At 56.5% G+C, this 13,747-nt stretch overlaps 1 protein-coding gene across 2 annotated transcripts; it reads left to right on the top strand.

Annotated features, from left to right (window-relative positions):
* Positions 1–1,948: 1,948 nt before the first annotated feature.
* Gbgt1 (globoside alpha-1,3-N-acetylgalactosaminyltransferase 1 (FORS blood group)) lies at positions 1,949–11,543 on the top strand. Of its 2 annotated transcripts, XM_004640423.2 has the most exons (8): positions 1,949–1,972; positions 2,101–2,188; positions 2,815–2,998; positions 3,814–3,879; positions 8,574–8,624; positions 8,702–8,737; positions 9,238–9,372; positions 10,366–11,543. In XM_004640423.2, exons 3-8 carry the CDS (start codon positions 2,928–2,930, stop codon positions 11,048–11,050), a joined length of 1,044 nt encoding a protein of 347 aa, XP_004640480.1. In that variant the 5' UTR covers positions 1,949–1,972; positions 2,101–2,188; positions 2,815–2,927; the 3' UTR covers positions 11,051–11,543. The 2 variants fall into 2 exon arrangements, with proteins under 2 accessions (XP_004640480.1, XP_023556310.1); XM_023700542.1 differs by lacking the exon at positions 8,702–8,737.
* The last annotated feature ends 2,204 nt before the right edge of the window (positions 11,544–13,747 follow it).

Raw genomic sequence — 13,747 nt, forward strand, 5'->3', positions numbered from 1 at the left:
CTGCTGGGGGCCCTTGCGCATTCGCCGTGGCACTCCCACATCTCCGTAGCAGAGCCTGGCACACAGTAGGCACTCCCTCCTTACTGAATAAATGGATGAAGGGATCCAAGTGATCATCCCAACAACCCCGGGGGGCTGTTCCTTGTATAGGGGAAGTCAGAGGAGCAAAGAAGTCTTGGACTTGCTCATTTATTCAGTCATGCACGCACACAGCTGGGCCTATGCGGCTCCCTGACCAGTGCAGGCTCCTGGAACACAGCACTGCTCCCTGCCTGGGGAGCTCACCGCCTAACAGTGGGAAAGCACTGCACCCCCCAAGCGGAAATAGGAGCCTTGGTCTGGCCTTCTCTCTGGTGCTCTGCCTGCTCCTCAAAAGAAGTTAAGGGGCTGGGGAGGTAGCTGGGCAGTCTATGCACCTGCCTGGCAAGTGCAAGGGCCACCAGGGTTCAATCTCCAATACCACATGCTGTGCCACCATGCAAGCCACCAAAACCAGGCAAGGTGGCAAGCTCCTGTAACCCCAGCGCTGGGGAAGCTGAGACAGGAGGATCACTACAAGTTGAGCTGTGTAGCAAGACCCTGTATCAATTAATTAATTAATTTTAAAAGTTAAAAACTGAGTAAGAGGTTTTACAAAGGCACACACAAACATGTTCCTACACACACACACACACACACACACACACTCACGCAGGCATGTGCCTACATAGGCAGAAAGACAGAAGCAGTAAGGAGGACAGAAATGTCTCCCCATGGTTCCCCTGGACCAACCGGGGATTGAACTCAGATCCTTGACGTTTGCCAGTCAAGCACTTATCCTACTGAGCCATCTCCTGGCCCCCCTTTATTACTTTTTAAAGAAAAATTTTAAATAACAATAAAATGGTACAGGATTACAAAACAAGATGATAGGAGATTACCAATGGCTGTCCTTTCAATAAACCAATAGAAATTAGGAGTACAAGTGTCTTAGCTGTCTTGTGTACGTTTATTTTCCCTTCCTTCCTTCCTTCTTTCTCTTCTCCTTTCCCCCATCCCAGTTGTTCTTTCCTTTTGAGCCGTTGCAGTCCTTTCACGGTATCTATTGTTCCTTTCGGATTGCATTTACTCATTCCCTTTCTTACACTGGGGAGACAAGTTGGCTTGTGCGGGTCTGAGTTCATTCACTTGCGAGGGTGGCCTCTAGCGCACCCATTTCCTGCAGAAGCCTCAGGCTATCTTTCTTCGTCACCCAGTAGTTCTCCAGTGTATGAAAACAGCACGTCTTTTTATCCACCCCTCAGCTGATGGGCATCCGGGCAGCACCGTTCTTCGCTCAAATGTCCACCTGGCCTCCTGTGCTTTGGTCGCCGGCTGTTGGTTGCTACATTTTCAAGTCGCGGGGCTTCTCTCGTCCTCGCTCGCCTTTTCTCTGAGAACGCACCACGTGCCAGGAGAAGGCTTTAGCCGTTAGGCCAGCGGCCAGGGGCCAGGCGTGCACTGTCTGGCACCTCTTAAAGAAAAGCTGCCAGGTCCCCAAAACCCAGGGAGAAAAATGAACCAGGAGTTGCCACATCAGGGCCCCGCCCTACTGAAAAGGTATAGTCCTCAAGGGAGCCAGGGGCACAGGTGGCCACATCCTGAGCCACCTAGCAGGCTGCGCCCTGGTGCCAGCAAATCTGACTTGTGCCTCCCGGGAGTGCTGCTACGCTGAGCACACCCACAGCTTCTCGCAGTGCACCGAGGTGTGTCCTTCTGTCCTCCCTGCCGGCCCTGGCTGGCCTCTCCCCGACCCTCCCCTGTGTACCCTCAGGGCCCCTCCCGGGCCTGACTGCCCGGTGCACCTGCCTACTTGAGGCCCCCCCCAGCCGCGCACCCGTCGGCTTGCAGTCACAGGCCAGATGTTAGGAGTCAACGGCACAGCCCTTTCCCCACCAGCTGCGCGTGCACAGCAGGATCACAGGCTCCGGGAATTTCTGGGGGTGACTGGCTGGTAACCCCCTAGCGAGACGATGCAGAAGGAAAATCAGCCCTCAGCCCAACGGGGGGTCCTCGCTGGTCCTCCACTCGCGTCCCCGCGCAGACATTCTTCCAAGCGAAGTAAACTTTCCCCGCCCCAAGTCGCGTCGGTCGGAACATTCCGCCTACGCTCCGCCCAGCTCCGCACCCCGCGGTTCTCCCAGCCCGCAGGGCGGCGCGCACACGCCAGGTAGAGGGGCGCGGCGGGTCCCAGCCTTCGGGGCTTGGGCTCTGCATTGGGGCGGTCGGGGCTGGGGACTCGGGCGCTGCGCTCCAGGCCCGGCTGGGAAAAACGGAGGCTGCGGGAGGAGAGAGCAGGACCTGACCCTGACCCTCCGTCCTTCTCCGCCCTCGCGGCAGGGCTGCCCCTGCCGGAACCCTGCGCTCGCCCGCCTCGCCCGCCGGGCAGTGCCAGGCGCCTAGGGCCGCCAGAGCTCCGCGTGAGTCTCACCCCCGAGGCCAGGTGGGGTCATTTGCCCAAGATTACTGAGCAACGTGTTACTTCCCACAATCGCCATGGAATCAATCCCAGGCCTCGGAGGCGTGCTGGGCTGCCCCAGTAGGAATCCGGGCTGTTCCTTCCCCTGGGGGATCAGGAACTGACCAGCTTCCTTCCAGCTGCAATGGGCCGGGCTTAATTCTGTTTGTCCATGCTAGGAACCACCCTGGGAATCCCCAGCTCAAAAGGAGCCTTTGGCCTCCGAGGGGAAGCAAGATGCCCTCAGCTGAGCCGGGCGTCTTCATTCCCGAGTTGATCCAGGGACCTAGGGCTGCAGTGCGGGTACCAACCGTGGTGGAGTAACAGTTCTTTTGCAGGTGTTGGGAGAGGTGGGAGAGGCAGGCGTGGAGGCTGACAGTCCGCGGAGGACTCACTGGGCTCGGCCCCAGAGCATCTCTGCTGGTACTCAGCTCGGAAGCAACTTCCAGCGATGCCCCGCTGGAGACTGGCCCTGGGCCTGGGCTTGTGCCTGCTGGCCAGCACAGGCCTCTGGGCCTTATGGTGAGTTCCCCACCCATCCCTCGGTCCTGCCCACCCCAGCACCCTCCCTGCCCCTGTATGTCAGCCCCAAGTCCTTGATCCCCGCCCCTACAGGTTTCTTTCTTTCTTTCTTTCTTTCTTTCTTTCTTTCTTTCTTTCTTTCTTTTTTGTATTTTAGGGAAGGGTCTACAGGGTGTTCAGGGTCTCACTGCTAGATCAGACTTGTAGTGATCTGCCTGTTTACAGCCTTCCAAGAGCTGGGATTACAGGCGCATGCCACTACACCCAGTCTCAGTTGCTGTCTCTGCATGCCCCGTGGGCAGGGCCAGCACAGAAGGCCCGGAGATCGAACCCCCTGACCCTGTGCCTGCTTGCAGGATTTCAAGGCCCCACCAACCTATCCTGGCCCAGCCCCATTAACTAGGCTTATCTTCTGAATTGTGCTTTGTACCAGCCTCCTGACCTTTGATTTGTAATTTCCTCTTCCAAGATTATTCTTCAAACCACACTGATGTAGAACTCCCATCCCCAACCCCAAATTCATTCATTGTGCCCTTCTGGGAAGCTCTTAGAGCTGTGTCTTACCTTACCATTTGTGTACGGGGCCTGGCATCGAGGTCATACGTGCCCTAAGACTGATTGATGGAGTGGGTGAACGGTTGGCTCCCTGCCAGGACCTATGCCATATGCAGGAGGCTCAGTTCTTTTAGGGTAGCCAGACCCTAGAATGAAGATCCCCCAAATACACCACTGTGGGTGTCCACTCCCAGTAATGCGCACCATGTGGGTGTCAGCCCCGGAACAGAAAAGAGTCCACAGCTGTGTTTCCTCCCCAGGCAGTACGTCGAGAACTGGCAGCTGGTCTCCCACGTGCCCTACTACCTCCCCTGTCCAGAGATCTTGTGAGTATGAGACCAGGGCAGTCGGGGTCCCTGTGGGGGCTTCCATTTCAAATCAGTGGAGATTTTTTTTTTTTTTTTTTTTTTTGCGGAACTGGGGATTGAACTCAGGCCCTCGTGCTTGCCAGGGAAGTGCTTATTCCACTGAGCCATCTCCCCGGCCCCAGTGGAGATTTTAGGATCACATTGTCCACAGGTTTCTGGATCCAAAGAGTACAGTTCTGATGAATGGTGGTGCTTAGGTAGTGCAGGGGCGGCCCCAAATGTGGTATAAAGTAGCCATGTCAGTCTCGGAGAATCCCCGCAGCCCCCTCATGGTTGGGCTTGGACCCACTCTACAGCCCTGGGTCTCCCTTGTCACATCTGCAAAGTGGCAGGTCGAGGGGCCCTCCTGGGCCACAGAGTCTGGCAGTGCCAATCCCTGGCCTGGTATTGTCCCAGTGCATGAGGGTGCTTGGCAAACTGCTTCATTAGGTCTGGACTTTGGGACTTAATCTTGTGTCCTATGTGAAGCTGGGGAACAAATCAGCATTAGACTAAAACCCTGCCCACGAAAGGAAAACCTGACTTTTTGATGGCTAGGCCTGAAAAACTGGATTGAGGCCACCTCAGAGGGGCACTGCCCAGCATGGCCTTGTTTCTGGGGACAGCTGCATGGCAGTGGGACATCTGCATGGCTGTGAGACTGCTAATGAACATGGCTCGTTTTATTTTTATAGACAGAGTAAATCAGTTTAGTTTAGTCTGGTTCCTGTTGCTAATAACACAGAAAGCCTGGGTACACTATAAAGCTTTAATTGGACTTACAGTTCGGGCCCAGGATCAAGGGGCAGCATCTGACGGTGGCTTTCGTGTGGCACGCTCTAGAAGCGGAGCACGTGGCGAGAGGCCACAGGCGCATGTGTGTGTCTTCTGCGCTGTTCCGCTTCATACAGAGCCACCAGGCTTCAACCCTGGGTGCTCCTCCCTGGTGACTGGATCGAGTCCTAATCACTCAGAAGGGCTCCACCTCAAAACAGGACTTGGTGGCCCACACGCTATAATCCTAAATTCAGGAGTGGTCCTCAAAAAAAAATTAAACACAATCATATTAAGTTTCCACCTTCTTGCTACCTCGCAGTAGGATTTAAGTCCATCCCAACTTTTGGAAGGGAACAAACTGTTACTCAAACCATCGCATTTAGGAAGCTGGAAGACAGGAAAGAAAATCAAAGACCTCCCGGGTCTCACTCGCATGTGCCCTGGCCTCTCACTCATTGCTGCAGGTCTGCTGTCCCCGTAATTCAGTTCACTCTGCACAGCAGAGTTCTAAAAGCAGTCGTGCTGCTCAGTATTGAAAATAGCTGTGACCCTTCTGTTTTGTTTTTTTTTTTAATTTTTATTTATTTATGTGGGGGGGGGCAGCTCAGCCCACCAGGGGATGGGGCTGGCTGCCATGTGGTGCTGGGGGATTGAACCGCAGTCCTGTGCATTGCTAAGCTTGTTCCAAGTAGGTGCTGTAGACCACTGAGCCATCTCACCAGCCCCAACCCTTCTGTTTTGGCACATCTGATCTTCTTACCAGAACGGGCTGTTCCTCAGCGTGGTCACCCTCACCTCACTCCCCCCACCCCGGAGGGGGGCTGGGACCTTTGTCTCTCAGTAGCTGTTGAATTTTAAGCTGGTTTCCAATGGCTCTGTGTTCTACCTCCATCTGTGCTGAGCGGCTCTGGCCACCGCCCCTTCTCTACTGTAGCGAGCATTTCAGAGGATGGGACTCGCTGGGCCAGAGGATGTGGACGGGCACTTGGTCCACCTCATGAGACACTTCTCCAGGGCACAGCACCTCAAACACGCACCCTTACGCACACACCCGGCCTGCGCAGGCCCACCGAGACAACCGCCACGTCCCACCGGAGGTCATCCTAGCTATAGCCAGGGTTAGGAGAATCAAAACTGAAGCCACCCTGCTGAGCGGGACGCAGAGGCGCGCACCTGCAATCATGGCACTGGGGAGACTGAGGCAGAAGGAGCGCCACAAGTTCGAGGCCAGCCTGAGCTACTTAGCAAGACCCTGTCCCACAAAACCAGCCACCCTGCTGCTGCCACAGACAGGAAATACTACTTCTGCTTTTGGGGTGTGTGTGGCTTTCTGCTTTGGTTTGAGGTCTTTGTTGTTGCTGTTGTTTTCTGTTTGTTCTCTTAAGCCAGGGTCTTGCTGTGTGGCGACCTCCTGCCTCGGGCTCCGGAGGGCTGGGATTCCAGGTGTGTGCCTCACGCCCAGGCTCCCAGCTTGCTTGCAGTTTTGCCTTCTAGTTACTGGCCAGCTGCCATTGCATGACTTCCCATTAGCTGAATCTCCCCTTTGAAGAACTACTCATTCAGCCTTTTTTCTCTCCTTGTCAGCTCTTTATTGTCGCTTTTATTGTCCATTCAAGTTTTTATGTCATTGGGTTTTAACATAATACTTTGGTTTTGTCTTTAATGTATTTGGAACAGGGTCTCACTACCAGCTCAGACTCAGTGATCCTCCCGTTTTCAGCCTCCCTAGCACTGGGATTACAGGCGGTGTGCGCCCCCATGCCCAGTCTCTTGGCTAGCTCAGCACACCTGGGAACAGGGTTCGCACGGCATGCAGTGCCAGGGATTGAACCCCAGACCCTGCACTTGCCTAAGCAGGCACTTAGTCCGCTGAGCTATCTCGTAGGACCTAAGTTGCTATTCTTTAAGTACCCTGAAGTGGAAAACTTATTTGAATAGGTCATCTCTTTTCCTTTGGATTGTCTTTTTACTTTCCATTTTATTAGCTTCAGGGATTTAGAAATCTGAAGTTCCCTGGTGTGCGTGGGTCTGTTGGGAAGGGTCCAGAGCCGCTGCTTGCAGGGCGCTGCTGCGATGCTGAGCTGCGCCCCCAGCCCCGGTTTGCTGTGTGGCTGCTCCCTCATTGCAGCTGAGTGCATCTGGCTTTGTGGGGAAGAAGAAGCGTGTCTTAGGAGCAGGGTGGGAGGATGGCTTGACCGCTACTGACATCAAAGGGCAGTTTCCCCTTTTTGTTTCCAGCTACCTTCTCAGAATTCCATCCCTTCATGAGAAAAGACTTGAAATAGGTCTGTTTGTAAGAAATGCGGGCAGGTATCCAATTTGATAAACTGATTTCAAAAAACTGAGATTTCCAAAAATCTCTACCCATTTGAGAGTAGAGACTAATCCCCAAAGGGCATGGTATGGGCCCACCTACATGAGGCACCTGCCTTTCTTGGGCTCCTAGGGCAGAAGCAGAAGGGTGGGCACTCCCAGGGCAGGGGTGTGGCACCACACCAAAGTTCACCAACTGAAGGAGGAGGGAGGACCCAAGAATGCTGAGCCTCCCCAATACTGGAAATCCACAGGGAACCGACATCAACAGTGTCATCAGGAAACTGGTCCTCGGGGCCACCTGGTGACGGCCCAGCTCGGCTTCACCGTGATGCTCGCTGGAGAACCCTGGGCAGGCCTGTCCCTGCTCTGGGTCCCTCCTGACTGTGTGAAGGCACCATCCACATGGGTGGGCTTGTGGACAAGGGAACTAAAGTTTGTGCAGCCGGGCATCTGTCCCCGGTCCCTAGGCCAGCTGGAGATAAAGCCGGCAGCAAGCCCACAGCTCTGACCCTGCAGCCCCGCCACCTCCTTGCAGGTGCCCCTTCTTCCTCTGGGCTCTCTCTGGCTTTTGCTGAACTGAGCAGACACTGGCCACGGGGAAGCTGCTAGGACATCTGGCCTCACGACACACATGCCAAGTGCTGGCACAGGCTGAGACCCCTTCTCATGTCCCTTTATTCTCCCAGCCATGCAGGGGTTAAAGGTGATTACCTGTTTTACAGGTGAGGAGAACTGAGCATCTTAGTCAGAGTTATGCTAAAGAAATAGAGCTGGTAAGAGACTGACAGACAGGCAGGCAGACCCATAAGCATAGAAACATCAGGAGAATTTGTCTTGCGTGATTGAAAGGTTTGGCCAGGCAGATCTAAAGTGCCTAGGGCAGGCTGGACGTCATAGCTGGGAGCTGACGCTACAGCCCGAGGGCTAAATTTCTTTTTCTGTACAGAAACCCCAGCCCTGCCCTTTAACTCTTCTAACTAATTCCCCCACCAGGTTTCCTGGGACAGTCTCCTTTATATAAATAAGATCAATTAAGACCATCACCGGATGCCAATCTCATCTATAGATGCCCCCACAATAAGGCCTTGACTTGTGTTTGAATGTCTGTTTGTTTTGAGACAGGGTCTTGCCATCTAGTTTAGGCCAACCTTGAACTCACTGTGTAGCCCAGGTGGCCTCGAACTCCTGCTGATCCTCCTGCCTCAACCTCCTGAGTGCTGGGATGACAGGCAGGCAGCACCACACTGGGACTGACTTGTGTTTGAGAAACCTGGTACTGCACCCTAACCTAGGTAACACAGAGCCCCCAAAGTTAATCCACTTGCCCCATCCCTGGGCCTTTGAAATTTCCCAGTCCTTCTGCCAGTGCCCAGGTCTTACAAAGTGACCTAGCTGAAACAGCTATCGTCTCAGAGCCAAGCAGCACAGGGTCTGATCACCATCCTGTCCTAAACAGACCAGGCTGCAGAAACCCAGCTCATCTCAGATACTGAGTCGAGCCAGCGGGGACCAAGCGGGAATCTGCCTGGCCCCTGTCCCTCCTGCCTGGCACTAATGATCTTTCTTGTCTCTGCCACCAGCAACATGAAGCTGCAGTACAAGAGGGAGAAGCCGCTGCAGCCCGTGGCACAGTAAGCACATTGTCACTTCCCCCTTTGTGGCCCCGAGAAGGGTCACCTGCCCTCATGTGGCTCCCTCTTGGTTGCAGATCCCAGTATCCTCAGCCCAGGCTGGTGCAGCGCAGGTGAGGCGCACAAAGATCTGCTGGAGACTGGGGAGGGGACCAGCAGCGCTGTGAGCCATACAACACTGGCAGTGCCAAAGTCATGGTGGCCTTGGTGCTCACAGGCCCAGGGACCTGGGCTCCACCTGTCACTAGCATGGGCAGGTTAGCCAACTGCTCTGGCTTTTTCCTGCACCACATAGGAGGTTGGGAGAGCAGGTGGCATGTTGGGGTGCCATGGGCTCCAGGCCTCAGTTGTGCCTGTCACCATCCATGAGACATAATGTCACATTTACCGCCACCCCACCCATCCTCAGCTCACAAGACTCCCATAGACATTCGGGGTCCCTGCACCAAGTCCTTGCCCTGCCAACCCTACTGGGGGATAGCTGCTATCCCCTGGCTTTCCACATGGGGAGACAGAGACACTGTAGCAGGGTCCCACAGTGTGACCCAGGCTGCCATACAGGCGCGCTCCCCCCACCCCCCACCCCACCCCCGCGCTCACGCCCATCTCCCAGGCCCACAGAGCTCCTGACACTCACGCCCTGGTTGGCTCCCATTGTCTCCGAGGGAACCTTCAACCCAGAGCTGCTGAGGCACATCTACCAGCCGCTGAACCTGAGCATCGGAGTCACGGTGTTTGCCTTGGGGAAGTGAGTGGTGGGCTAGATGGGGGTAGGGGGCTGGGTCTACTTGAGCCACAGGAGCTCCCAGGCCAGGGACAGAGGGGCTCGGATGGGGCTGACAGACGGGAGGTGCAGATGAGGGGTGACAAGGAAAGTGTTCCCTGGAGAAGGGGCCTGCGCTGGATGGAAGCAGAGGCAGAAGCTGCCCAGGTAAGGAGCAGCAGGGCCGGGGACAGGTGGCCCCTTGTCCTAGGGGTGTGGCTGTGCCCTGCACTCTGCTCCACAGCCCCAGCACCCAGCACCTGCCTTCCCTTGACTCGGCCACCTACATGTCGGCCACTTTCTTCCTTTTGGTCCTCAGTTTTCTGCCTGTGAAAGGGGTGAACTTCTAGGTAACTCATGACAGCCAGAGCTCCTAAGCATCCGTGGTAACACCGCCCCATGCTCAGGAGGAGGCGGGAAGGGGCAGTGTGGGAATCACCAGGCTGAGCCCCTTGGTCCACATCGGAGATCCCAGCTACAGGGCCAGAGGATCACAAGGCCAAGGCCACCTGGCCAACTTAGGCAGACGCTCTCAACATAAAAGCAGAAAGGTTGGGCCTGTAGCTCAGTGCTAGGCCAGCCCCGGGTTCCCTCCCTCACACTGCAGAAAAGAAACAGAGAATCACCCTCAGCGGCCATTCTTACGGCAGTCCTTGGTGGCCAGCACAGGTTAACCAGCCTCTAGATCTGAAGTGCTTCGGACCAGAAGTTTTCAAGTTAAGCAAAGCTGCAGAATTTACCAGCTAAGCATCCCTAATCCCAGAATCTGAAGTTGGATTTTCAGATGAGTGATTTCAGCTTGTGCTAGGATTACGGGAATTTGAAAGGCAAGGACCCCAGAGTGACTTCTTGAGGGTGGGAGCTGGGAAGTGGACCTCAGCCCGGCCGCCCCTGCCCCTGTGCTCCATAGGACCAGCACATAGTGGGGCCAGGCAGGGGCTCTCCTGGGTAGCCTGGATGACGAGGTTGTCATCACAGGTACACCCAGTTCGTCCAGCACTTCCTGGAGTCGGCAGAGGAGTTCTTCATGCACGGCTACCAGGTGCGCTACTACGTCTTCACCAACGACCCCGCAGCCATTCCTAGGGTCCTGCTGGGCCCCCAACGGCTCCTCGACATCATCCCCATCCACGGTTACACCCACTGGGAGGAGATCAGCATGCGCCGCATGGAGACCATCAGCCGGCACATTGCCAAGAGAGCGCACCAGGAGGTGGACTATCTCTTCTGCCTCGACGTGGACATGGTGTTCCACAACCCGTGGGGCCCTGAGACCTTGGGGGACCTGGTGGCTGCCATTCACCCAGGCTACTTCACTGTACCCCGCCAGCAGTTCCCCTACGAGCGCAGGCATATTTCCACGGCCTTTGTAGCTGAAAATGAGGGGGACTTCTATTATGGTGGGGCAGTCTTCGGGGGGCGAGTGGCCAACATGTATGAGTTCACCAGCGGCTGCCACATGGCCATCCTGGCAGACAAAGCCAACGGTGTCATGGCAGCCTGGCAGGAAGAGAGCCACCTGAACCGCCGCCTCATCACGCACAAGCCGTCTAAGGTGCTGTCTCCCGAATACCTCTGGGATGACCAGAAGCCCCTGCCGCCCAGCCTGAAGCTGATCCGCTTTTCTACACTAGTCAAGAATAACAACAGGCTGAGGAACTGACAGTGGGCCTGAGCCACAGTCTAAGCCTTAGACGGAGACCAGCCCCATCCTGCCTCCCTCTGTGAGAGGCCTGGCAGGACAAGGAGCGTGGAGAGGTGGCCACCAGCTGTATGGGGCTGCACACCCACAACCGCACTGTGACCTAGCAGGATGACAATAGCAGGAGACACAAGGGTATCCAAGGCAGGACCTGGTGGGCTTGCCCTGGCCCAGGACATGCGGCCTGCTCAAAGTACCTCAAATCCTGCTGCTGTCTCTGTTGGTGGCCTGGCGCCCCTGAGGCTGCACTTTGCCCCCCTGTGCACAGCCACCAGGACCCCCTTGCTGCGGGGTAGAGTGGTCCTGGGTACTGTGATGACTGGGTCTCAGGACCACAGAGCCAGCCTCTGGGATGGACCCAGCCTAGGTTCCCCTGGCCCCACACTGAAGTCACAACACCTCCTTCATAACTATGCCTGAGGTCGTTTTCAATAAAGGCAGTGTAGGCAACTGTTCCGTGGACTTCCAGGGATACCAGCAGGCAGATGTGAAGAGGGATTCTTATTCTAGAAAGCCTAGGCTGAAGGTACCTGCTGCCGCAGATGAGAACTTCTGTCCAGCTCCTGGCCACAGAAAGGCACCCTTGGCGTTCTGCTGGGGGCCTGGGTAAAGCAGAACCTGTAGGCCCACCTGGGCATGGACTGGCCGAGCCCACACTCAAGGGCCTCCCAGAGCAGGCCCTGGGTGCACAGGTAATGTGCTCTATCTGGGGTCCCCACAGCCTGGGGAAGCCATTAGGGTCTGGGGAAAGACAGGGTGGGGCGTGGGTGGAAGAGTTGATAGCCTGGTGTCCCCTTGGAGGGACATCTTTCCTATGGGAGGAGCAGACAGAGTAGGGTGGGAGAGACTCCATGGCTGTGCAGGCATCCCTCAGCCTGGCCCCTGAAGCCACTCTTCTTACACCTTCTGGTTTAGCAGGGAAGCAGGGAGCCATCCCCACAATGGGAGGCCTTGGAGGCATCAGAGCAAGGACACAGCATGGGCTCAAGAGGACTAAAGTCCCAGAATGGACCCACGGCCTTTGTCCCAAGGAAGCAACCCCTGCCCAGGGCTATCTGGTCACCACAGTGATGCAGGACTGTGCATGCAGGGAGCTTCTGCTCGGAGCACAAGAAGGCTCCTGGACATGGAGACCAGAAGCCCAGAGGCCTGGGCAGCATCAGCCTGCAGGGGCTTCTCCTCCTTGCTTGGCTCTGAGGCTTTGCCCAGCCTGGTAGTCCTCAGTTCCTGGGCACAATGGATAGTTGGAGCCCCTGTACCAGGGCATGGCGCTCAGATAGCAGCTGAGTGATGGTCAGAACCTGGCTACGGAAACCAAAGCACTGCCCACGTTGCTCTCCTGACAAGCACAAGGACGTGGAGCCAGAGATGCTCCATGGAGGACAGATGCACAGGGCCAGGGACACAGGCCCCTCAGAGAATCCCCAGTGCTGTGAGGCGGGATGGGATTTAGGCCTTGTGCAAATACAGGCAAACCTGTCAGAGCAGATCAAAGTTTCGTGGCTCTGAAGATTCTTAAATTGCAGAGAGGTGCTTCAAGAACGACACACAATTACAAATCCCTGCAGTGCCCTGCCACTGAGCACCCAAAGCTTGAATTTCCTGTGTCCCCCAAGCCAACGCCCACCCTCTCGCCGGTACTGCAGCGCAGCACCATTGTTTGGACCATGGAACCCAGCACACCTCTGCTCCTGCCACCTCAGGCCCGGCCGGCCTGCCCCACCACTCCTGCCGTCGCCTCCTCCAGGAAGCCTGCCTTAACATGGGCTCCCTTCCGGGTGGGTGCCCTGGTGCCTTCCCACACCCCCCTCCAGGTCATCATTCACAAAGCTGTGACCCAGGACGGCCAGCTCCAAGACCACACTGATTAACCACAGCTAGCTAAGTGTCCCCGGTACCCGACAGGAGCATGTGCTTTGCGGATGTTTGCTTAAAGGTTGAGTGGGGGACAGCTTAAAAAGCACAGGATGCAGAGTCGGGCCTGGTGCCCTGCGATGCTGGGCGGGTCGCGCCACAAACCGAGCATGGGGAGGGTGCAGAAGAGGAGTACAGGGACAATTCCAAGTCGGCCGGCGAAGCTGGGCGTGGTCCCTTAGAGCTGAGTGGCCTTCCGGGCTGGTGCCACTCCTCAGGTATGAAATGAGCTTGACCTCTGGCTCCTCAAAGGCTTCCTCGTAACACTGACCCCCGACACCGGTCAGCCCCCCTGCAGGGCCCCTCTTTCAGGCTCCCTTTCACCTGTCTTCGCCCAGCCGGCTTGGGGCAGACTGAGTGTGCAGACACAGAAGAGAAGGGATGGGGCGGGAGAAGTCGGAAGGGCGGGGTGGCCTGACTTCAGCCATTCCCCGAGTTGTTTGCAGGTGGCACTGCGGCACCCGTGGAGGACAGGCTGGTAGCGCATATTTGGTGGCTGTCTCCAGGCTCTCTCCAAGTCCACGCTGTCCGGCCGTCTCCACCTGGCAACGGCGACGAGGACCCGAGATACTAATGGGGTGGAGAGCACAGCGCCGCAGCTGGAGCACACGGACAAGCAAGACCGGTCTCTCAGGACCTGTGGCGCGTAGCGCGCGCGCTCCCCGAAGGGCGGGGTCACGTGCGCGCGCCGCCCGCAGGCCCGCGCAGGCTCCGTGCGCGCGCAGGGCCTCGGCGTGCACTAGG

This window comes from Octodon degus, unplaced genomic scaffold (genome assembly GCF_000260255.1).
Source record: "Octodon degus isolate 3935 unplaced genomic scaffold, OctDeg1.0 scaffold00123, whole genome shotgun sequence".
NCBI classification, from domain to species: domain Eukaryota; kingdom Metazoa; phylum Chordata; class Mammalia; order Rodentia; family Octodontidae; genus Octodon; species Octodon degus.

Excerpts from the sequence above, each read along its gene's own strand:
- Gbgt1 (XM_004640423.2), top strand. The coding sequence starts at position 2,928 with ATGCCCCGCTGGAGACTGGCCCTGGGCCTGGGCTTGTGCCTGCTGGCC. Across the intron at positions 8,625-8,701 it reads CCGCTGCAGCCCGTGGCACA|ATCCCAGTATCCTCAGCCCA; the intron begins GTAAGCACATTG and ends TCTTGGTTGCAG. Across the intron at positions 8,738-9,237 it reads CCCAGGCTGGTGCAGCGCAG|GCCCACAGAGCTCCTGACAC; the intron begins GTGAGGCGCACA and ends CCCATCTCCCAG.